The 23,387-nt window shown below is 39.4% G+C and overlaps 2 protein-coding genes across 9 annotated transcripts in view; one reads left to right on the forward strand and one right to left on the reverse strand.

Moving 5' to 3' along the window:
* The first annotated feature begins 6 nt into the window (after positions 1–6).
* SMIM32 (small integral membrane protein 32) lies at positions 7–1,072 on the forward strand. The gene has a single exon (XM_038007528.2). It carries the CDS (start codon positions 646–648, stop codon positions 955–957), a length of 312 nt encoding a protein of 103 aa, XP_037863456.1. The 5' UTR covers positions 7–645; the 3' UTR covers positions 958–1,072.
* Positions 1,073–10,375: 9,303 nt separating this feature from the next.
* The window catches only part of SMAD5 (SMAD family member 5), a 48,985-nt gene continuing 35,973 nt past the window's right edge, over positions 10,376–23,387 (reverse strand). For 7 of the 8 annotated variants that reach the window (XM_038007543.2, XM_008014538.3, XM_038007540.2 and 4 more), the window contains 3 exons: positions 20,351–20,572; positions 18,413–18,669; positions 10,376–15,744 (listed from right to left, as the gene is read on the reverse strand). In XM_038007543.2, coding sequence (XP_037863471.1) covers positions 15,601–15,744; positions 18,413–18,669; positions 20,351–20,572 — 623 coding nt within the window. In that variant the 3' untranslated portion in view covers positions 10,376–15,600. The remainder of the gene's footprint in view (positions 15,745–18,412; positions 18,670–20,350; positions 20,573–23,387) is intronic. The other variant, XR_005243511.2, reaches the window with a different exon arrangement.

Consider the following 23,387-nt stretch of genomic DNA (forward strand, 5'->3'; position numbering starts at 1 on the left):
GCTCAGAGCCGCCAGAAAGCTCAGTCTCCTGCTCAAAACAGGAGTGCAGCAGCCGGAGCGAGTGGGGACAAGCTCGCCGAACACCGGGCGTCTCGACAGGGACCCGAGGCTGCAGGACTGCTCCGAGACGCTGCGGTGACGGCAGCGCCGGAGGATGTGGAGGACTCTCTGGCCACCCGCCCTCCGTGCGCTCTGCCACCAGCGCTCAGCAGAGACCCCGGGCTGCGGCTGCACTCGCTGAGTGCCTCTCCCAGCAGCCGCAGCCCAGAGGTGCCCAGCACCTGGAGCTCACTGGAGCTGAGAGTCCGAGCTGAGCTGGCTGTTGTAAAGCCGAAAGACGAGTCAGTGACTGGGACCTCTGTCCTGGTGGCGACGGTGAGAAACAGTGAGCCCGAGGGGCGCGGCACAGAACTCTCCAGCTCCGAGCACTGGGGTCAGCCGGCCGGCAGGGAAGGCAGCTGAGCGCAGAGGCGAGTGAGCGGACGCGTCCTGGGGTCTTTGCAGTCCCCGCCAGCCCAAGGCACCGACTCTCGGTCAGTTGAGCGCGGCAGGGCGGGAGAGGCGCGCCATGGAGGTGCCGGGTTTCGCCAGTATGCTCCAGGCCAAGTGAAGCGGTCCGGCTGGGGTCGGCGGGACCCGCGGGCCATGTACGGCGACATATTCAACGCCACGGGCGGCCCCGAGGCGGCGGTAGACAGCGCGCTGGCCCCAGGAGCCACGGTCAAGGCAGAAGGCGCTTTGCCGCTGGAGCTGGCCACTGCGCGCGGTATGCGGGACGGCGCGGCCACAAAGCCCGACCTGCCCACCTACCTGCTGCTCTTCTTCCTGCTGCTGCTCTCGGTGGCGCTCGTCGTCCTCTTCATCGGTTGCCAGCTGCGCCATTCGGCCTTCGCCGCGCTGCCCCACGACCGCTCGCTGCGCGACGCCCGCGCGCCCTGGAAGACGCGGCCGGTGTAGTGTGGGACTGAGCCACGGCCGCCGGGCGCCCCGTCCCGACCTAGCCAAGAGCAGCCAGCTTGAGCCTGGTAGAGAGGGCATGACGCCGGGGATCGCTGGCCCCAGGGAACACTGCGCCCTGACCCAAAGACCCTTCCTGAACTAGAGTGGCAACCCGAGCGGAAAGGGAGACCGAGGCGTCGGGAGGCTGTGTGGGGTCTCGATTCCAGTACCTGTAGGTACCGTGGTTCTGATCCCCTGGCCGAATCTTTCTTCCTGTAGACAAAGGGTCCAGTCGGGAAACCTTCCTGAAAGGCGGCGCGCCAGCCCGGGCACAGAAGGCTTGCTCGCCGCCTGCTGACTTCCTTATTTTGCACACGGAAGGGACAGGAACCGCGAGCGTGCAACTAGCCTGGAGCTACCTGTCTGGACTCGCAGGCCCTGTGGCTGTTTCCCCACTGCTGCCACCGCCTCTCTTGCTCCTTGACACCGAGGAGGACCCCACTAGGATCTGAGCGTCGTGAACTCACCTGAACTTTGGAAGGCTGGCACTCCGGGGCCGCATCCCCCTGGGGAAATGACTGAACGCGGGGTTTCAGTGGGTCTCGCCCGGGTCTAAGGACCCTGTGTTCCTTCTGTGGGCACGGGCAGTGGGAGGCCAGTGGAAAGGAGCAGGGGCCCACCTACGCGTCTCACATCTTCAGGGGCCGCATTTCTACAATAAAAACTCACCCAATTAGACCTAGTGCTGAGAACGTGCTGGTAATTGTTTGCGCCGCTTTGGAAAAGGGGATAAGGGTAGATCGATCCCGAGTAGGAGACCCAAGGGAGACCCACCTCCCCTCCCAGGATATTTTGATGATACTACTCCCTCTTCAGCTTTTCCCCAGGGTCCGTCAATTACTTCCTCGGGAAGTTTTTTTTCAGGATGGTCTCCAGGGAAAATTGCTGCCTGACCTGCTGAATAAATTCCCATTAACAGGGCTCCTGGGGACCCTTTCTGCAGGGCAGTTCCTTCCACCTGGCATCTTCCCTTTTGCTCTGAGCTTCCCTGGGCCTGAAACTCCTGAAGAGCCATATCTGGACCAGAACCATCTGGTGAAGGAAGAGCCTGAAGGTCAGGTGGTGGCAGTTCCTCCCAAAGGAGATGGGGCACTTCCTCCCAAAGGAGATGGGGGCACTTCCTCCCAAAGGAGATGGGGGCCTGCCCTGGAGAACCTGGCAGGAGGGAAATGGATGCATAAACCCAGTTAAGGGGAAAACAACTTCAAAGAACTTGAGAGGGACTAGAAAGGCTTGTGATAACCTTACAAAAACCTTAACCAAAGTTAACCCAATTATAGGGAGTCTTTTTATGGGGCTTTAAAACCGTTTCAGGAGTCACCTGGCTCTGGAGCACTAGAGCTTAGAGAAGGTTTGACTGAAAATGAATTTGACAGACTGGCTAATCCAGTCATTCTGACCCACGCCAGGGTCACTTGGGCTTTGGCAATCTTTAGACAACTAAGGACTCTTGGCTCTGGCCAAATGCGTACAGGCACAAAATTCTGCAACAATTCTAAGAGCTGTGACACTGAAACTGGTTCCTGAGGCCAGATTGAGGTTGAGGAAGAGAGATTGGCCAGGGCTCCTGAGGCCCAGCCCAGCCCACCACTTCTCCTCAGTCAGTGCCCAAGATTCCCTCCTGGCTCCTATCCCAGGAAGCACTGGAGAGGAGGCATAGAAACCAGAAAAGCCTCCCTGCGCTTGATTCTCCACACCTTCCAGAACTAATACCCGCCAGGTCCTAACAATGCCAATTCTATGATCACCTCATACAGCATTTCAGTTTGGTCTTCAGAAAGGTAGCCAAACCTCTGCAGCCTATAATAAAGGTAACCCAAGCTAATCTCCATGAACCTTGGTTGCAGGGAGGACTAGATGGAAATACATGTGAGAAATATGAGGGTCCGTGGCTGGCATACAAAATCACAGGCTGCTGAAATGGGGGACCCTTCAGCCTTGGTCTGAGGGCTTGGTCTGAGGGATTAGGAGACTAATGTAGAGGCAGAGTATCCCTCCACCACATGTGGTGGTGGCCAGATCTGATGGCAGTATGCAGAGCAGTCAAACGTACAAGCTCTGGAGTTCAAATGCCTGGCTTTAAATCCCAGCTCCACCTCTCACTAGCTGTATGGCCTTGTGCAAATAACCTATTTGAGCCTATTTCCTCATCTGCAAAATGGGTATTATATCACCTAGCCCTACAAGTTTGAATAATAGAGTATAACCAAAGTTATTATAACCAATAACATGCTAGCATAATGCTTGTACAAAATGAGCGTCCAAATGATAGCTATTTGTAGAACTGAGCTATAGGCTTGAAGCAGCACTGCTGCTGGGAGAAGGAGACCCCACCAACAGGATGTGCTCTCACTAGGGCCCACTGTCTTTTGCAACCACAAACAAATGCAAAGACTGGTTCCTTCATGGAAGAACATGAGTAGATGAACATCATCTACTCATGACTGGCTTAGGATTCACTTGTAGTTCCTGGGCCAGAATCAGCTCAAACCAGAGTAATCCAGGAGGCTTTTGGGATCTCTCTGATGTCTCTACAGGGTTGCAGTGGCCTCAACCACCTAAGTCAAATGCTTGGCCACTTCAAATGAATAGATACTTTGGGAATAAGTTTCTGGGTAATTGAGCCTGCACAGACCTGGAATCTAGAAAGCACACAGGGTCAGTAAGGGTACTATCTGCCAGCATTGTAAACCCAAGTAACATGGTTCTCTTTTCTAGGATAGTATTGGACTGAGGGGTAATGGGTTCTTTCTCATGTTGAACCCAGCCCCAGATTCTCTTCTGAGCAGCAGGGATGTGTCTGAATTTACATCTGCCCTCTACAGATATTTAGAATAAGTGGACTACAATGTGGTGATTGGATATTTAGATGGTGTTAAAATTGAACGCATATGTCTTCCCAAGATTCCTACGTTGAAGCCCTAACCCCGAGAGTGGCTGTATTTAGAGTAAGAAAGTGAAGTTATATGAAATCATAAGGGTGGAGCTCTGTTCTGATAGGATTAGTGTCCTTGCAGGACCACAGAGAGCTCTCAACTGTGGTCAGGCGCAGGCACTGAGAAAAGGCTATATGAGGACACACTGAGAAGATGGTTATCTGCAAACTAGGAAGAGGGCCCTCAATAGAAACCGACTCAGCCGGAACTCTAATCTTGGAGGACTTCTAGCTTACAGAACTGTGAGAAAATAAATTTCTGTTTAAGCTACTCAGTCTATGGCATTTTGTTGAAGCAGCCCAAGCTAAGAGAGATGACTGTCTGGGAGTAGACCTGTGCACACATCCTCCTGCCCTTTGCTTTCCCACCAGTTCCAAGATGTCTTGAAATCACCTTTGGAGACAGGGCATGGCAGGCTAAAAATAGGAATAGGGCCCATGTCACAGGTGTTTGGCTTCCTCTGCTATAACCAGCCACCATGAGCAGCCAAGAGGGTAGAGGAAGACATTTTTGTTGGTGGGGGTTGGGGGAGAGGCTGGAGATCATGGTGGGGAGGTAGGTGCAGATGCTAGGAGCCAAGGAGAGGTAGCATAGTGGTGACCAAGAGTCTGAGTCCTGGAGCCAATGACCTGAGCTTGGTTGTCCACTCCATGCCTCCATCATATTTCTGATAGCCCGTTTCATCATCTGTAGAATAGAGATGACAATACCTGCTTCAAAGGATTTTCAATATGGAGTGAAACATGATCAGTACACTGTTCAGCTCATGTTTGACATGTAGTAAATGCCCTGAATGTGAGCTATCATTATTAACCAGGATGGCCATTTCAGAAGTGTGTGCAGCGGTACAAACAACTGCTTCCTGTCAGTGACCTGTCCTTTATCAGCCATGTGCTATCAGGAAACAGTAAAGAGGTCTGTCCTTCCCAACAGGTATGCCCAGAATTGGAGGACAGCTATTCTGGGTCTTTTCTCACTTTGCACTTTCCCCCTAAACTATCTCATTTGCTCTCATGGCTTCAGTTGCTTTTCAGATGACTCTCTCCACACTATCCCTGAGCCCACTCAACACCTCCATTTGGGTATCTCATGGGAAACTTCAAACTCAACAAGCCTAAAACTCATCATCTGTCTAAATTAGATCCTCCTTCAGTCTTCATCTGAATAGATTGCACCAGCGTATGGCTGCCCAAAGTAAAAAAGGCATGGTGGTCATTATTGACCCTAAACTCTTCCTCATCCTCCAATATGTAACTCATCACCCCCTAGGCACCACTCTACTCCTGTCCATGTCCACCATCACAACCCTAACTCAAAGTTCTACTTCCATTTTTGTCTCTCCTCACTCAATAAACACATCTGCCTCCAGCCCCAGCATATACACCAATGGCTTCTCTTTGCTCTCAGGATTAAACACAAAAGCCTAATAAGGACCAGAATCATCTGGTCCCACCAGCCTCGTCTTCTCTCACTCCTCTTACACTCCAGTTGCCTTTCAATCCCTAAGGCTCCTCTGCCTAAGCTATTTGTCTCTCCTTCCTCTGGCTTGATGCCTTCTCATCCTTCATGTCTCCAGTTAAATGTTTCTTCCTCAAAAAGGGCTTGCCTAAATCCTGAGGTAAGATTATATCCGCTCAAAACCCCATATTGCCTCCCCAATCACAGCTACTAAATAACTGCATAATTAGTAGCCCAATGCTTCTTCCCACTAGCAACTGTAAGTTGTATGAACAGAGAACAGGGATATCATCTGTCCTGTTCACTGCTGTTTTCTCAATGCCTAGCATAGTTTTAAACAGAAAATAGGCAATAAATATTGAATGAAATATAGTGGGGAAAACAGAGCTAGAGGTTAAAGTAAATTTGAAAGGTGTATTTACATCTAAGCACATATCCTTTGATTTTCCACCTTAAACTAACCTCGTATCAGGTGAAATACTGAGTTGAACATTCCTTTATTGATTGGTCTTCCAAGTGGCTAGTTTCCTAGGGGTGGTAATCCAAAGTTGTTAGCAACTAACGTTTCCTGTCTCCACCTAGGTAACACTTCAGTTATTACTGTATCTCCTGCAGAGACTAAAGAACAAGCAATCTAAAATTTTGTACCTTTAGCTATTTCTGCTTGAATTACTCCTTTTCCTGCAGAAAAGCACAGATTATTGCAGTAACATTCACATGCCTTCTGAATTGCCTTGAATAAGAACTGGTTAAATCACTGTTTCACATAACAACTTCCTCATCTTCTTGGACTTTGATCAAAGATTATTTACTCAGTGAAACCTTCCCTGGCTACTATATCTAAAATTATAATTCCCCAACCCCGGTATCTTCCTTTCCTGCTTTTTTTTTTTTTTTTTCCTCTTTGGAACTTACTAGTAAACACACACATATATTTTATTTACCTTGTTTGGTGTCTTCATTAACCAGAATGAAGATCCTCAAGAGAAAGAATTTTTGTTTTAACCACTCTTATTCCTCAGTCTGACATCTAACAAGCCCTCAAATATTAGTCAAATGAATGAACAAGCTCATACGGCTCAGGGCCAGAAAAAATAAAAATATTCAGAAACACAGGAGTAGAGTCTATAGTTTAAAATCTCCCTCATTTGTGGGTCCTGCTTCTCCACCCTCCAAAACTGATTAACCTAATGAACTTGGAACTACTCAGTTATAGCTTCACTTTCCATGAGGACAAGAACTATGATTCCAGCTCTACTGCCTAGCATAAAGCTTGACTTGTAGTAATCACTGAATTGGCAAGTTAGTATTAATCGGGTTACAGTCCAAGCTGCTATAACAAAGCCACCCGCCACTCAAGTTTCTTTCTCACAGTACTGTTTCAGGGGTAGCACAACTGTTATCCTCATCCCTCAGCTTCCATGTCCACTTCAAGGTGCATACTCTAGATCCTGCCTTCATATCTGCATTCCAGCCAGAGAAGGAGAAAAGAGCAAGGGGTACATTCCTCTTCCAGATATAATGCAGAAGTGGTGCCTATCACTTCTGCTAATATTCTACTGGCCAAGCTTAGTCACATGACCATACCTAGCTGAAAAGCAAGCTAGGAAATGTGGTATCCAGCTGGACACAGGTGTTCTGCAATGAAAGGGCAAATGGGCACTGGTAAGCTTACAGTAGTTTATTAAACAGACAATAAAAGGAAAGGACCTTCTTTTCATATGAACATCATCTCTCCAGCCTTACTATTTACACATTACTAGTTTGTGCCTGCATTCTTCACCTTCACTGAATTCACTAACTTGGTCTAAACAATTCTAAGTTAATGAAAACCACATTTCACAAAATTTTATGTAAACAAAAGGCAATTAGGGAAAGTCTACTGTTAATTACACTTCTGAACTAATGTTGGCAAAACTATAAAGTGGATAAAATCTAAAAAGCCCTCCAGACCCTTTGTTGTTTCTTCTTCCTGAACTTCTCCCCCTATATCACCCACACACACTCTTCAGCAAAATTAATCTTTTATTCTGAAGCACAAATATGGTTCATATATTGGTTTTATCTTATGTTCCCACTCCCACCTGAGTGCAATGAAAGGCTTGCCCCTTATGTACAACAGTTAGGGAAGGATATTATGGAGTCTAAACCATGGCACTAAAATCACACTACAAAATTTTTAACACCCCAGCTTCTGTAAGCTCTGAAATTAAAAGCACACTTTTTGCGGTTATTTTCTCTTATCAAGTGTATCAAGGAAACTATGCCCTGTCTACTTTCTTTGGGAAAATATTAAATGTTAACAGGTTAAAGCTCTAACTTGACTATTAATTTTGCAGGTTCTACAAGCAACAATTCCAAGAATTTGGTAACTTTGGAGCAAAGTCCAAAAGTTCAAAGAGAAAGGATATGAGAGCTTTCTTAGCTGAATTTCCCCCTTTCTTCTCAATTATACTTTAGCCAACCCTCTCAATACCCCACCCCACATCAAACCACTTCTCAGGCATAAAGAGATCTAATAAAACATTGAGCTAGAAACAATTCAACTAAGAAGTATATTATTACATTATTTAAAAGGTAAATTCTAAATACTTAAAAAATTCACATCCTGCTTCAGTACTCTCATTAATTCAACAAATACTGGCATGCTTACTTATATCAAGAACTGTTCTAGCAGTGGCAACATAGGTTTATCCTCACAGATCTTACATTCCCATGAGGTAAGATAATAATAAACAGGGTAAATAAATATATAATATGTAGGATGGTGATAAATGCTACGCAGAATGAAAAGCTTTCTTAGGTACAAAGAACTCAAGAAACACTTTGGAACCAAACCAACTTCTCTAAGAACTCTTTCAAAAAAAGGAGCTAGAGCTCCATCCATAATCAGTAAAGTATCTGTGAAAGAAAGCCAAGGATCAATGTACAGTGACTACCAGAACAGGTTAGAAGGGCACACTCATAAACCTTTGCTACTGGTTTGGGGGTTTCAGTGTTTACTTTTCTCACCGTTAAAATTCTCAGCATTTATCTCAGATGAAAGTATTATTTAAAATGAAATAATGGAGGCAACTTATTAGATGGGGAAGGGGTGATTAAGACAAAGTATAAGCATCTTTTCAAAATCCATCTCTAAACATCAATAAACTGCCTCAGAAAATCTCTCACTAGGAATTATACACACACCCACTTGATACAATATGGATAATAAGTCTTAACCACCAGTCTAAATCCCTCTTCCCACCTCCCATCCGACATACTTTAACATGGAGACGGTTAAACAAGCGGCCCATAGCTCTTCTTTGTATTGCCCATTACCCTTTAAAAAAAAAAAACAAAACAAAAACCAATTTAGATAGAAAGAATAAGTTATTTTTGTTTTTGCAAAGTTTATTATAGACTTACAAATTCGACGACAAAAATCAGTAATATTTAAAACGTTAAATGGGAGGGGTGTTTTAAAAATGCTTCCTTCTTTCAATCATAAATACTATAGAGCTCTAAATAAGTACTCCCTTATAAACATTGCTGCAGCCTACTGACAACCTTAAAAATGTTTATAAAATAATACCTCAAAACTCCTGTAATACAAATAGTATTAGCCACTGTCCCACCCCCTCATCACCTGAACTGTTTTGGCTACAGCAACCTGAAAACTAATTATCTTAAACCCAAGAGAAGCCAACATCCTTAGTGCTCACTGAACCTTCTTCTGCAGGACAAATGTGCTTTTTAAAAAAATACACTTCTAAAACAACCAGTGATGTTGCTACAAAATACCTTACAAAATGCCTTTTAAGTAAAAAGACATAGGAATGAACTGATTCTCAGAAATTGGTAGGAATGTCCAATCTTCTGGCTTCCCTAAGCCACAATGGAGTATAATTTAAAAATACATTAAACACTAATGATAGCTGATGAGCAAAAAAAAAAAAAACCAAATAAACAAAAAAACTCGCAAAACAATCTCATGATGTTTTAAGAAAATTTACCAATTTGTGTTGGGCCATATTCAAAGCTGTCCTGGACCACATGCAGCTCATGGGTGCGGGCTGGACAAGCTTGAATACCGGAAGTCTTTCCTTTAAAAAAAAAAAAAAAAAAAAGGGAACGAGTGCTTTTACATTTATCCTTTTAGGGTTAAAATATGTAGTTTGGTTTTTCTACATTTCTGGCAAGGGCACATGATTTTTCACCATTCCATTTTTTTTTTTTTTTTTTTTTTTTGGAGATGGAGTTTTGCTCTTGTTGCCCAAGCTGGCGTGCAATGGCATGATCGTGGCTCGATGCAGCCTCAGCCTCCTGGGTTCCAGCGATTCTCCTGCCTCAGCTGGGATTACAGGTATGCGCCACCACACCCGGCTAATTTTGTATTTTTAGTAGAGACGGGGTTTCACCATGTCAGTCAGGCTTGTCTTGAACTCCTGACCTTAGGTGATCCACCTGCCTCAGCCTCCCAAAGTGCTGGGATTACAGGCGTGAGCCACCACGCCTCGCTCACCATTCCTTTCTAATTAGAATGAGTTTGCACGTCTTCTATATGTAATTCAGAGGTTGGTGAAAGTGTGCACCACAGTGACGATGCAAAGTCAGACTGTGATTTAAAATTTTTTCAAAAAAGAAGACAAAAGAAAATAAAAAATCGTAAATTCACAAAGTGGATAATCAAAGGTTGATACACTGAGGTTAAGCAACATCAGAAGTAATTATTCTGAATTAAAGAACTAGTAGAAATGTAAAAGATAGTAATAATTTTAAGATTTGAGTTCTTACGTTCTAAGTACTGTTCTAAATACTGTACTTGTATTACACTTCAATTAATCGTCCCTTAAATCCTTCCTATGAAGTAGATTTTTCCTTTACAGGTCAGGCAAGTGAGGCATAGAGTGGTTAAGCAACTTGTCTAAGCTATGAGGCCCATGACTCAAACGCAGGCAGGCCAACTCCAGAACAAAACAAAACAAAAAAAGACACATTAAGCAAGTTTTGAGGTTTATTAAAATAAAGAATTAGCAAACAATATGCAAAAACAAAGTTCTTTAGAGTTATGGCTTTGAAAAGCACAATATAGTAAAACCTAATACATTTTTATAAGTATCAAAATAACAGAATTGAAGCATGTTGCTAGAATTTCAGCTTCTACAACATAAACAGAAGCAAAACAAATACAAATAAGCAGCAGACCTACAGTGCAGCCATCAGCTTGGTCTTCATTATCTGCATATGAAATATCTTAAGAAAATGTGGGCAGGTAGACACAAACATCTGTTTCCATGATTACAATCCTCTTCAATTTTAAAATAAGTGAATTTCAAAATACAACTTACGCCAACCATGTTAAAAAAAAAAAAAAATCACTTCCCTAACCATTATCTTCTAGAGTTCCTATAGTTAAAATACTTTATGAATAAATCAACGCAACATTATCTCCAATGATATTAGAAGGGAAAATCTGACCCTAAAAGTTTTTTTTTTTTTTTTTACAAAGAACTTCGGATTCTTTGGCCTTACTGGAGTTTTGTTATAGCTAACACCAGTCTGTATTAATTAAGAAGGCACTATTAATGAGGGGGGGAATCTACCTGTACACAAAATTATGTACTTTAACAGCATCTTCAAATAAACCTTTAAAGGATAATGGTTTATGATCATTTTAAGAATTTTAAGAACTGAGTTATTTGGACAAGAACCATACAAACCTTTTTCACTCTGCCATGAATGATCGAAGAATCCTGCTCTAGGACTGGATCTTTCCATAGAAAATAACTTATCACCTGTTTTACTGCAATTGCTACTAGCAATTATTATATAGCATGTGCTCTTCAAAACAGAAATAAAAATTGATGTGTGAAATCCCTTTCATTGGTTTTGGTAAACCATCCAATTTTGGGCTGTCATTTCAATTATAATACAGTTGTATTTTAGGAGATAAGATAATCCAATATAACAAAGGCTTGATAAATATTGTCACTCTGTAATCAGGACATACTAAACTGCAATTCAGCAAATTCCAAAGAATTGTCCAGGTTTCTTTCCAGCAGGTTGAATTCTTTGCTTATGCAGAAGAAATGCCTTCAATTCTCACATTCGATTCATGCATCTTATATGATAAGAAAAGTTAAGAATTTTACTTATATCAATGAGAAAAATGCTGCTGCTCTGGGGGACCTGAGATTAGTCCCCCAAAAGCTGCCCTAATAATATCTGATACCACCTATAAACCACCACTTAGGAAAACTCTCTCCATAAAAATCACCAAACACTTCTAAAACCACCAGGCTACCTACTACCCTAAGACACTTGCTCATCTAGCTGAACAATATAACGATGACATACATTTATATTTATACCCAAGAGAATAGGTGAGGATTTAACTAGTAAGACAAAGAAGGGATCTGACATTCTTTAAAGTTAAAATATAGGTCCAAAATATAAGTCATCACAAAAGGCTGAACTCAGTAATTATCAAAAAATTCTTCCTTCCTTATGAAAAGGGTATTTATATATTTTAAGTGGCAAAGGTGATAATGATCCAAAGCACTATCAAGCAAATGACTAGAAAAAGTATCAAGAAATAGATCTAAATTGGTACATCAGATGTTCTCTATCACAGAAGTACAGCACTTTGATAGGTACTATCAAACTTTTTAGAGTTTCTCTGCTGTTGGTAGAATTTCATTTTTCGTATAAACTTTCTCTTTCAACAAAATACTACCACACGGGAAGGAACTGTTCCCCACAGGTACCCTCAGGTAATATGGAAGGTTTTTAACATGAACCCCCAGTTCTAATCTTGACAACAGATTTCAGGTATGAGTACTTAATGATCATATCCTGAAGGATATCTTACTCTCAACTGTTATGAAAGGTATAAAATAGCTACATCCTCTATCTGTGCTATTAGATGTGGTTTGTTGAACTGTCTAGTACTCTTACTCTGGATTTCACCTCAGAAACCCAACCAATTCTATTTGTTTTAATATAGCAACAATACAATGTGAAAAATTATTTATATTCTGACACACATATTTGACATTTTGATTGACGTCTTCCTTAAATTTCCTCTTTAAAAAAAAAAAAGGTTAATGTTAGCAGATCAATAATGTGCCTACTAGTTTACATTTCATGTCAGCCAGGCAATACTGACCAGACCAATACTGACCAGACCATAAATATTATGTAGAGATGTTAAGCAATTGCATCTCTTATATCTTGCTTTTTTGCCAATCAACATCTTTTTGCTGCTTTAATTCATTACTGAGATTTCATTCTATTCTGCTTTTTGCATTACCAAACTGGTTGCAATTTTATTATTCCCAGATTCTGTCTTTTCAGCCAACATAAACATACTGTACACGCTATGTGATTATTCTAGTAGTGCTAGAATTTTACTATAAAACATTCTGTAGATTAAAACGTATAACCATAATTTGCTAAAATGGTTTCTTTCAGAGGTACTTTCACTAGCAGTTTTTAAAAATCTTACTAGCAAATTTTATTTCCTATACATAGATAAATGAAAATCCTTAGGGACTGACTGTAAGAATAGCTGGACTGAATAAAGTTTTCATTTAAAGTCCAAGGGTGTGGAGTTGACAACTTTTAAGAGATACAACAGGCTTATAGTTCTCTGTCAAACTCTTAATTGTTAACAACTTTAGTACTGTCATTCATGAGACACAACTCCTAAGAGAAAACAAAGAAAAAGCCAATCATGTAAGATCTTTTTAACTCAATACTGTGACATAATGACCTCAAATAAAAACAATTTTTAATTAACTCACAGTAGAAAACACCAATAAATCAACTCTTTAATTTCCACTAGTTTACTGCAGCCCAATGAAGTTGATTACATACATCCGTTATTCAATCGGAGTAATTTTTTTCCACAAATTTGTTCCAGAGATCGTGCCGTAAGCCTGGTAAGTAAAAGAATGATGAAAATGTCAAAGTTCTATCAAGTAAGCAAATATTCTCTCTCATGTGGCCGACAGAACTCTGGAAGAAACAGAATGCATGTCATGTAATACTTACATTTACGGCTCAGGTGACTGTCAGAAAGTATTTCTTTTACCCAGCAAAGAACTGTGAGCTGAAACACAAATGGCAGTTCATCTGAAAGAACTAAAACCATCCACTGGCTGCACATTGAAAAAGCAATAAATAATGACACAGAAAACAAAAGAAATTGCATAATTCTTTCCTCGAAAATGTTTTTTTTTTTTTTTCTTCACAAAAGCAGAAAGGACAAAGTGGAAAGTCAAACCAAACTAACATTTTAAACAGAAGAATTACATGACTCCATATACTTTCGAAAGGCACCAGAAAATAAAGCTTTCACTGATAGGTAAATTAGGTATTTTTTTTTTCCAAAATAATTTCTTCATTCTCATGTCATAACTAAGTGTCCATTTGACGGCTCCCGAGAAAAAAACTGGTTCAAAGTCCTTTATCCAAAGCCAAAAACATGATTGATTAAATGGATATTTTAGAGTTTTCATTCATGTCTTTTCTCTCTAAAGATTGTGTTTTGGGAGACTAGCTTCCACGTAAGTACTTAAAAAATGGAAAAAGAGCATCATTGATAAATGAGAGAAGAGTCTATATTCGTTGATGAATGAGTGTTTTGTTTTGTTTTCTGAGACGGAGTTTCGCTCTGTCGCCCAGGCTGGAGTGCAGTGGTGTGATCTCGGCTCACCACAACCTCCGCCTCCCAGGTTCAAGTGATTCTTCTGCCTCAGCCTCCTGAGTAGCTGGGACTACAGGCACGTGCCACCAAGCCTGGCTAATTTTTGTATTTTTAGTAGAGACAGGGTTTCACCATATTAGCCAGGCTGGTCTCGAACTCCTGACATCGTGATCCGCCTGCCTCAGCCTCCCAAAGTGCTGGGATTACAGGCATGAGCCACTGCGCCCAGTCGAGTGTTTTAAAATCAGCTATCCCTACATCCACTGCTGATTCATTTAGTATCAGATCAGTAGTCTCATCCTTGGGGCCCAACTGAAGAGCCTCCTACGGCTCCAGTGCATAGGTCCTTGCACAGGGAGGCTGACGCAAGTAAGAGCAATGGGATTAACTACATGATTCGTCAGCACTGGTAACACCCATGAAACTGTAGTGAATTAAAAAGGTACCTTAAGTTGGAGCTATAGAATATACAGTCTTATAACCTAGGTTGAAAGTAAAACAAAAACCAGAAAAAAGCATAACTTCCTACAAATGTAATCTATAAATTGCAGTGTTTGTTAATACAAAAAAGGTACCAAGGATGTAAGGATAAGCATCTAAGTCCAAGTCACTTGAGTGTATTTTATCAAAGGTTACGCTAAAAACTGTCACCCATAAAAGTGCAAAATAAAAGATTAATGCATGTCAAAAATAGAGTTCTTGCAACATTGTCCAAAAGCAGCAAACATAGTTGAACAAGGCTGTGCATGCACTGTCACTTGCTATAAAGTAATGCTTATGACAGATTTTGAGTAAATGACATATACTTGAGATCAGTTATTTGCAATAATTTTTTTTAAAAAAGGAAATGTTTTACAAAAGATATATAGCATGAAGTCACATTACACTGAAGAACACTTATCTGTATTAAATGTAAATTTTATGTCATCTAGAAAACTATCATTTTGCTTTTACTGAACACTACTGGTTAGAGCAGTGCATAGTGTTCCTTCAAATAAAACTTTGTTTATAGTTTCGTTTAAGCCCCTACCATACACTTTTGCAAAACAATGAATTATACTTTAAGTTGGTGGGACAAAGAAACTGGTAAAAGTACATCTTCTGGAAGATTAAGAGTAGGAGGGAAAACTTACTTACTCTTCACTGTATATACCCTCTTATAAGCTACTATAACTTTTCATCATGTGATGCATTTTCAAATAAATTTATCAAATAAAAAAATTTTAGGGCAATAAAGTAAAAGCATGTTCCAGTTTAAGATCAATGCCAAATTTCTGAACTGGGGCATAATACTTACTCTGCATCTTTTACAACACTTCTGAGAGTTAATCACATGAACATGAATACAAACAAATGTAGATTCATCACAAAATACAAATGTATTGGTCACAATTATGTAGAAAAAAATAAGCTGTAATATCTGTTTTCCATGTAAGCTCACAGTATCTGTACTCAAAGTTTCTCTAAAATTAAAACAAGTCCACTAACAATATAATTGAAAAGAATACTTCTGCATTATGAAACAGAAGATATGGGGTTCAGAGGGGAGCCCATCTGAGTAAGGACTTTATCCAGCCACTGAAGAGGCCCATGAAGATGAATCTCAATCCAACATGGGGTGCTGGTTACATCCTGCCGGTGATATTCTGCTCCCCAACCCTATGAAAATGAACAGATATCATCACAAATCCCTCTTTAAACTGTTAACCACTCTAAACCAATTTTACTATAACAAAAAGATAGCTTTTAACAGTAGAGATATGTAGAATTTACGTAAACAGAATAACGATCACAAAACCAGTCTTAGTATTCATCATGAAATTAAAAGCAAGACAACAGCTACATTATTTAAAGATACATGAATTCCAAAATAATATATAATTCCCTTAATAGAAACCCTTGGAATTAGTTATATTTCATATTTTTTTTTAATCTTAAAAAGGTAACACAGTACAGTATCTCATAATTAAAACAAATATTTCTGCAGTGAGATACATTCTCCCTAAATGGGATAAATGCAAAATAGAAAATCACCACTAGGGCGCCACAGTAATAATTACTGTAGACAAGATATACTGAAGAATGCAAAAATTGTGGGTAAAATATAAAGGAGAAACAGTGTATTTACATAGCCCCAAAGAATCTGCCTCCAAATATTTATAAATACTATTTTCTCTTAATTTCTTTGTAAGACTTAATGACTATTCAAAGGAAAAATTATAACAGTATTATAAGATATATAATGTGCAGATGTAAAATTTATGAATAGCACAAAGAATAAAACAAGGTAATTAAAACTCTTCAACAGCAAGGTTTTCATATTTTACATTTTAAGAATAGTACAATATTAACTCTAGGTAGATTGGGGTATGTTAAAGATACATGTGTGGTAATTCCCAGAGAAACCACTAAAAAATGTAAAAAGATGTCACTTAAATGTTAATAAAGGAATCATATATAAAAAATAAAAATAAAACTCATAAATAGCCTTATGTAAAATCATGTCAGACTTTTTTTTTGTTTTTTTTTGAGAAGGAGTTTCGCTCTTATTGCCCAGGATGGAGTGCAATGGCGCAATCTCGGCTAACTGCAACCTCTGTCTCCCAGGTTCAAACTATTCTCCTGTCTCAGCCTCCTGAGTAGCTGGGATTACAGGCATCCACCACCATGCCTGGCTAATTTTTGTATTTTTCAGTAGAGACAGGGTTTCACCATGTTGGCCAGGCTGGTCTCGAACTCCTGATCTCAGGTGATCCACCTGCCTTGGCCTCCCAAAGTGCTGGGATCACAGGTGTGAGCCATCGCACCTGGCCCAGGTTTTTTTTTTTAAAACCAAAAATTTTTTATTTTCAAGTTGTCTGAAAATCAGATAAGGCATAGTAGATATTGATAAATACATGCATGTATAATTTAATGTGGCAATCACATAGTGATTATCCTTTAAGGTGGGAAATTACTGGGATGAACTGAGATGAAACCTTTAGCCTAAAACTCCAGATAAAAATTAAAATACAAATTTTTCACTTTTATTTTCCTGGATTTATCAAGTTCTCTGGTTTACTGCTTACGATAGTCCTGGCCCAGGAAAACTGGGTCAGGGAGGGAGGGCGGTCAAGGGAGTGAAGAAGATTGGGGAGCACAGATTAAAATAAATATGCAAAAGTCACACTACGGTACAAGAAGGGAGAAATGCCTTCAGGGTAACCAGTAAACTGATGTATACAATAGACCTACAGCAAAGTATCATGAAAACACTGGACTGGGGCTGAATACCAAAAAGAAAAAAATCCACACAAAGCATGTGACAGGTACTCTTCTTGTGCTAAATTCTTAAGAACCATGTAGATATAGTACAGATTAGTTAAATACATGACTAAAATTCTTTTCAAATTTTAAGCACAAATCTTTGGAATGTCAATACGATTAGGTCAAGAGAGTAGATGATAAACTTGAAAAGTTCCTTTGAAATTTGCAAATCCTTAACATTAAGGCTGGTGGAAAAGTAATTGTGGCTTCTGCCATTACTTTTACTAACAGTACTTAGCTAGAAATGAAATAATTCTAGTATTCTAAAGAATTCCACCAAGTCACCCTAATGAAATCTAATAATAATAATCAAAAATGTTGAAGCTAAGAGCCTCAAATAGCAATTTTAATATTAAATGCTGATACGGTGTGGCTGTGTCCTAAACCAAATCTCATCTTAAATTGTAGCTCCCATAATTCCCACATGTTGTGAGAAGGAACTAGGGGGAGATAACTGAATCATGGGGGCAGTTTCTCCCATACTGCTCTCATAGTGGTGAATAAAGTCTCATAAGATCTGATAGTTTTATAAGGGGTTTCCCCTTTCACTTGGCTCTCATTCTCTCTTGCCTGCCACCATGTAAGACATGACTTTGCTCCTTTGCCTTCTGCCATGATTGTGAAGCTTCCCCAGCCACGTGGAACTGTGAGTTTATTAAACCTCTTTTTCTTTATAAATTACCCAGTCTTGGGTATGTCTATTAGCAGCATGAAAATGGACTAATACAAATGCCTTCTAGAAATTTAGTCTTTTAACTAAAATTCCTTTTAATCTCAGCCTCTATTCAATATCAAAATCAATACCAATCATGCATTTTATAACGTCTAGATTACAAAATGAAATCTTAGATTATGTAGTTAAAATGACAAATTCAATAATTTTATTTAAAACCCTGTTAAATCAGGTCAAAAGCAATTATCAACTTTCATTTAACAAATAATTTTTTAAAATTATAACCTAAAGTCATAATATACATATTTATAGTGACTCAAATTACGTTAGAGATCACAACTCACTCACCTTGACAAAACTCATCCGAATGGTACACATTTTGGTGAGCTCATATACTGCCTCAAACCCATGGTTGACAGACTGAGCCAGAAGCTGAGCAAACTCCTGATTGTTAAAAATTTTGAGGCTGCAGCTGCTAGGAATCTTACAGACAGTGGTGGGATGAAAGCCATGATGAAAGTTGCAGTTCCTACTCTGTACAAATATGCTGCTGTCACTGAGGCATTCTGCATACACCTCCCCACCAACATAGTACAGATGAACACCTTAAAAAGACAAGCATCACAAGAGTCAGGTTAAAGAATCAGTATAATGAAACCAAATAAACTGTATGGAGCAACGAAGTACCCATTAATCCACAGCAAACTTCCAAGAGTCTTTAGACAGAAGTTCTACCACTAGATGGCCTTCTGCTGCCAAAGATAATCAAGAGGTTAACGTCTGCCTGCATCTACAAGAGTGAAGTCTCAAATAGGCAGCATATTAAGTTATCCATTTTTAGGTTGTTCTCTTTTTCTTTTTCCAACAATTATTTATCATCTCTGTAAGAGAAAGAGAGGACTAAAAAAAAAACCCAAACCTTCTTTTGATGAGTCCTTTCAAACAAATGCTCAGTGCTATCAACTATCATAAACAGTCATTTGACAGACTTTTGTACTCTTTGTGCTAACAAAGAGGACAGCAATACTAAAAAAAACCCAAAGTTACATATATAATTTCAGGTCACAAGAAGAGCTTTGAAATGGCAGATTTATCTTACTTAAAATTTATATTTAAAAATATATGTATTCCTTTGCAAGACGTGAGGGCAAAAAAAAAAAAGAATTTTAAAAATACATAAATATGTGGAAATAGTTTTAACATTAAATATTCAAATTATATAACTAAAGCTAGTCACCTAGTATTTTCCCAACATATCCCTCTACCACCTCAAAACTAACCCATGAAAGAAAAGGTCCTAGAACTATATGCTGGGGAAAAAGAAAAATCTGATTCTAGAATTTCAAAATTCACAAAATAGATTTCCCTTAAATTACTTCTACTGTGATGGAAGAAAAAAAATAAATAAATGCCTAGAAGTGAGGCACTTCACTGAAAAAAACTAAGGCAAGTTGGCAGTAAACTCAAAAGACAATGAGAACTTTCTCAACTTATTTTTGGCCATAGGATTTTTAAAAATCACTTCTATAAGACTATTTTGGACCAAGATTCCCTCAAGTTAAAGAAGCAAAACGCAGCAAGGGGTAAAAACAAAACGTCTCAAGAAACAGGCAATACACTCTACCTGGGATGGGTTTCCTTCCTGATCACTTGATGCATGAGACTTTGACATTTTATTGCGGTATGAAAAGGGTCCAGTTTGTTGTGGCAACTATCTTGCAGGACAAATTATTAATAAAACCTTGTTGCCTAAATTTAAAAGATGGGAGCAGTGGTGGTGAAGCTATTGGAACATCATTCACACTAGATTTCCCATTTCTAATTCCACTCCTCTCACATCATGGTAACACTTACAAGTCATCTCAACCCAAAATACTCCACAAATACCTTAATTATAAAATTCTAATCCTTCACCAGCTTTCATACACAATATTCCATAAATATGTGTCACGTATTTATACTGAGGCACTCTTCTAGCTACTGGGGATACTGTTGTGAACAAGGCAAGTTCCTGTACAGCTTATGTTTCAGTCAGGGTAACACTCAAAAAACAAAGTGGTAGTGATTTCAGAAACTTAGCACTGGGAAGAAAAACTAAGCAGGACAAAAAAATGAGGGAAGATTATGTCTTTACTTGATTAACACATTCTTCAATATTGGCAACTTAACGTAGAGGCCATGTGTTAAACTTCTTTGTATGTTTCTAGCACCTTTCACAACGCATGGTTCATGGCAAGTACAACAAATGATTGAAGTTGATGAAATGTAGGAAAATGACAAGATTACCTTTTCCAATATGTCGCCTAGTGTTTTCAATTGTCGAATTACGATTAACATTTGACAACAAACCCAAGCAGAATCTACTTTTGTTATTTGAAGGATCTGTGAATCCATCTACTAACACACTAGTAGAAGATGCATGAAAAGCTTCTCCAACACGATTGTTTAATTCATAGTAGACTATTGAACACCAATGTTTAGGCTCTTCATAGGCAACAGGCTGAACATCTGTGAACAAACCAGACAGAGAAAAAGTTTAATAAATATCAGAAACTTAGATTGTCCATGTGTTTATCTTTTAACCCAACCCAAGTATTACATGAAAAAGAAAATTTTCAGATATTTCACAAGTCTCACTGTCCTTCCTAGCTGTGAATCTATATCTGAAAACAGGCACTAGAAATCGGCTTGAATATGACGATTTAAAAAATTATAGAAATAGCAGGATTGGCAATAGTCTTAGCTTGCTCGGGCTATAAAATACCGTAAGGCTGAGTGGCTTAAACAACAAATTTATTTCTCACAGGTCTGGGGGTTGGGAAGTCCAAGATCAAGGTGCCAGAAGATTTGGTAACTAGAGGGGACCTGCTTCCTGGCTTGCAGACAGCCGCTTTCTCGCTGTGTGCTCATATGGCCCCTCCTCAGTGCATGCTCTTAGAGAAAGATCTGTTTCTTTTCCTCTTCTTTTTCTCTTCTTGAGATTAGTAAGGGAACTAATCTCATTATGACAATCCCACTCTCAAGCCTACTTATTTCCATCTTCAAATACCATCACACTGGGAGTTAGGACTTCAACATATGAATTTTAGGGAGATTCAACATGGTCCATTAGCATTCCACCCCAGCAACCCAAAATTCACATCCTTCTCACATGCAAAATACACACATATATTCTATCCCAACAGCCCCTGAAATCTTAACTCATTTCTGCATCAACTCTAATGTAAGCCCAGTATCATCTAAATATCATCTACATAAGATATGACTGAGACTTGAGGCAAAATTCCTTTCCAGCTGTAAACCTATGAAACCAGGTAAGTTACATGCTTCAATACTATAATGGTGGGACAGGTACAGGATAGACGTTCCCACTCCAAAATGGAAAAACAGAAAAGAAGGGAGTGATGATGGGTCAAGAAAGGTGAAAACCTAGCAAAGCAAATTCCATTAGGCCTTAAGACTGGAGAATAAACCTCTTTGGTTTGATGTTCTACCCTCCCAACCCTCTGGGTAGAGTGAGGGGGTGCCCAGGCCTTGGTTCAATACATGAATTTTAGGAGGACACAATTCAGAACATAGCAGCAACAACACATTTTTAATTGTTTTTCTAACATAAACTAATTCGGGTTTAAATTTGAGACAAAAAATTCTTTTTCAGAGACCTGAAAGATTTAACTCTAATCAGTATCTGTAAAATTATTTTAAACAAAAAGTTAAACTACAAAATTAAGTGAGACTCAGCAAATTAGGAATAGAGGGGAACTTCCTCAGCTTGATAAAGAACATTTACAGCTAACGTCATACTTAATGGTAGGAAACTAGAAGGTTTTCTGCTAAGATCAAAAACAAAGCAAAGATGCCTCCTCTCCCCCTTTTCAACATCATACTGGAAGTCCTTGCTAATGCCATAAAGAAATAAAAGGTACACAGATAGGAAAGGAGGAAATTGTCTTTGTTTGCAAAAGACATGATTGTCTACGTAAAAATAAGAAAGAACTGACCAAAAAAATTCCTGGAACTAGTAAGCGTTATAGCAAGGTTGCAGGACACAAGGTTAATATGCAAAAGTTGATTGCTCTCCTATACACCAACAATAAACAAATGAAATTTAAAATAACAAAAATAATTATAATTTACATTAGCATCCCCCAAAATTAAATACTTAGGCATAAATATAAAAAAGTAGGAACATGCTCTATGAGGAAGACAACAAAACTCTGATAAAAGATATCAAAGAAGAACTAAATAAATGCGGAAACACTGCACATTCAAGAATAAGACTCAATATTGTCAAGATGGCAGTGTTTCCCAGCTTAATCTATAGAGTAATAATACCAATCAAAATCCCTGCAAGCTATTTTTTGGATATAGACAAAATGATTCTTAGTTTATATGCAGAGGTAAAAGCCTCAAAATACCCAACACGATATGAAAGGAGAAGAACAAAGTCAGAGGACTGACACTACTTGACTTTAAGACTTAATATAAAGATACAGTAATCAAGATCATGATGAAATAAAAGGACAAACAGATCAAAAGAGCAGAACAGAGTTTAGAAACAGACCCAAATAAATACAGTCAACTGGTCTTTGACAAAGGAGCAAAGGCAATGGAAGAAAAAAATAATCTTTTCAAAAAATGATACAGGAAACAACTGGACATCAAAAAAGTAAACCTAGACTATACGTTACACTCTTCACAAAACTGACCCAAGATGGATTACAGACCTAAATGTAAAATACAAAACTATAAAACTCCTAGAAAATAATATAGGAGAAAATCTAGATGACTTTTGGTATGATCATGCCTTTTTTTTTAGGTACAATCCATTAAATAATGAATTGATAAGCTGGCCTTCATTAAAATTTAAAACTTTTGCTCGAGAAAGATACTGTCTAGAGAATGAGGAGACCAGCCAGAGATTAAGAAAAAAAATATCTGCAAAAGATCTATCCGATAAAGGACTATAATTCAAAATCCACAAAGAACTCAAAAACAATCTGATTAAAGTATGGCAAAAGATGTGAACAGGGAACCCACCAGACTTACAGATTGGTCAAGTAAGCATGTTCAACATGTTGTGTCATTAAGGAACTGCAAATTAAAACAACAATGAGATGCTACTACACACCTATTAGAATGGCCAAAATCCAAAACAATGACAACATCAAACGTTGGTAAGGATGAGGAGCATCAGGAATTCTCATTCATAGTTGGGAATGCAAAATGATACAGCCACTTTAAAAGGCACTTTGGCAGTTTCTTACAAACCTAAACATACTCTTACCATAAAATCTAGCAATCGTGCTGCTTGTTATTCAAA

The sequence above is a fragment of the Chlorocebus sabaeus genome, chromosome 23, assembly GCF_047675955.1.
Source record: "Chlorocebus sabaeus isolate Y175 chromosome 23, mChlSab1.0.hap1, whole genome shotgun sequence".
Lineage (NCBI taxonomy): Eukaryota > Metazoa > Chordata > Mammalia > Primates > Cercopithecidae > Chlorocebus > Chlorocebus sabaeus.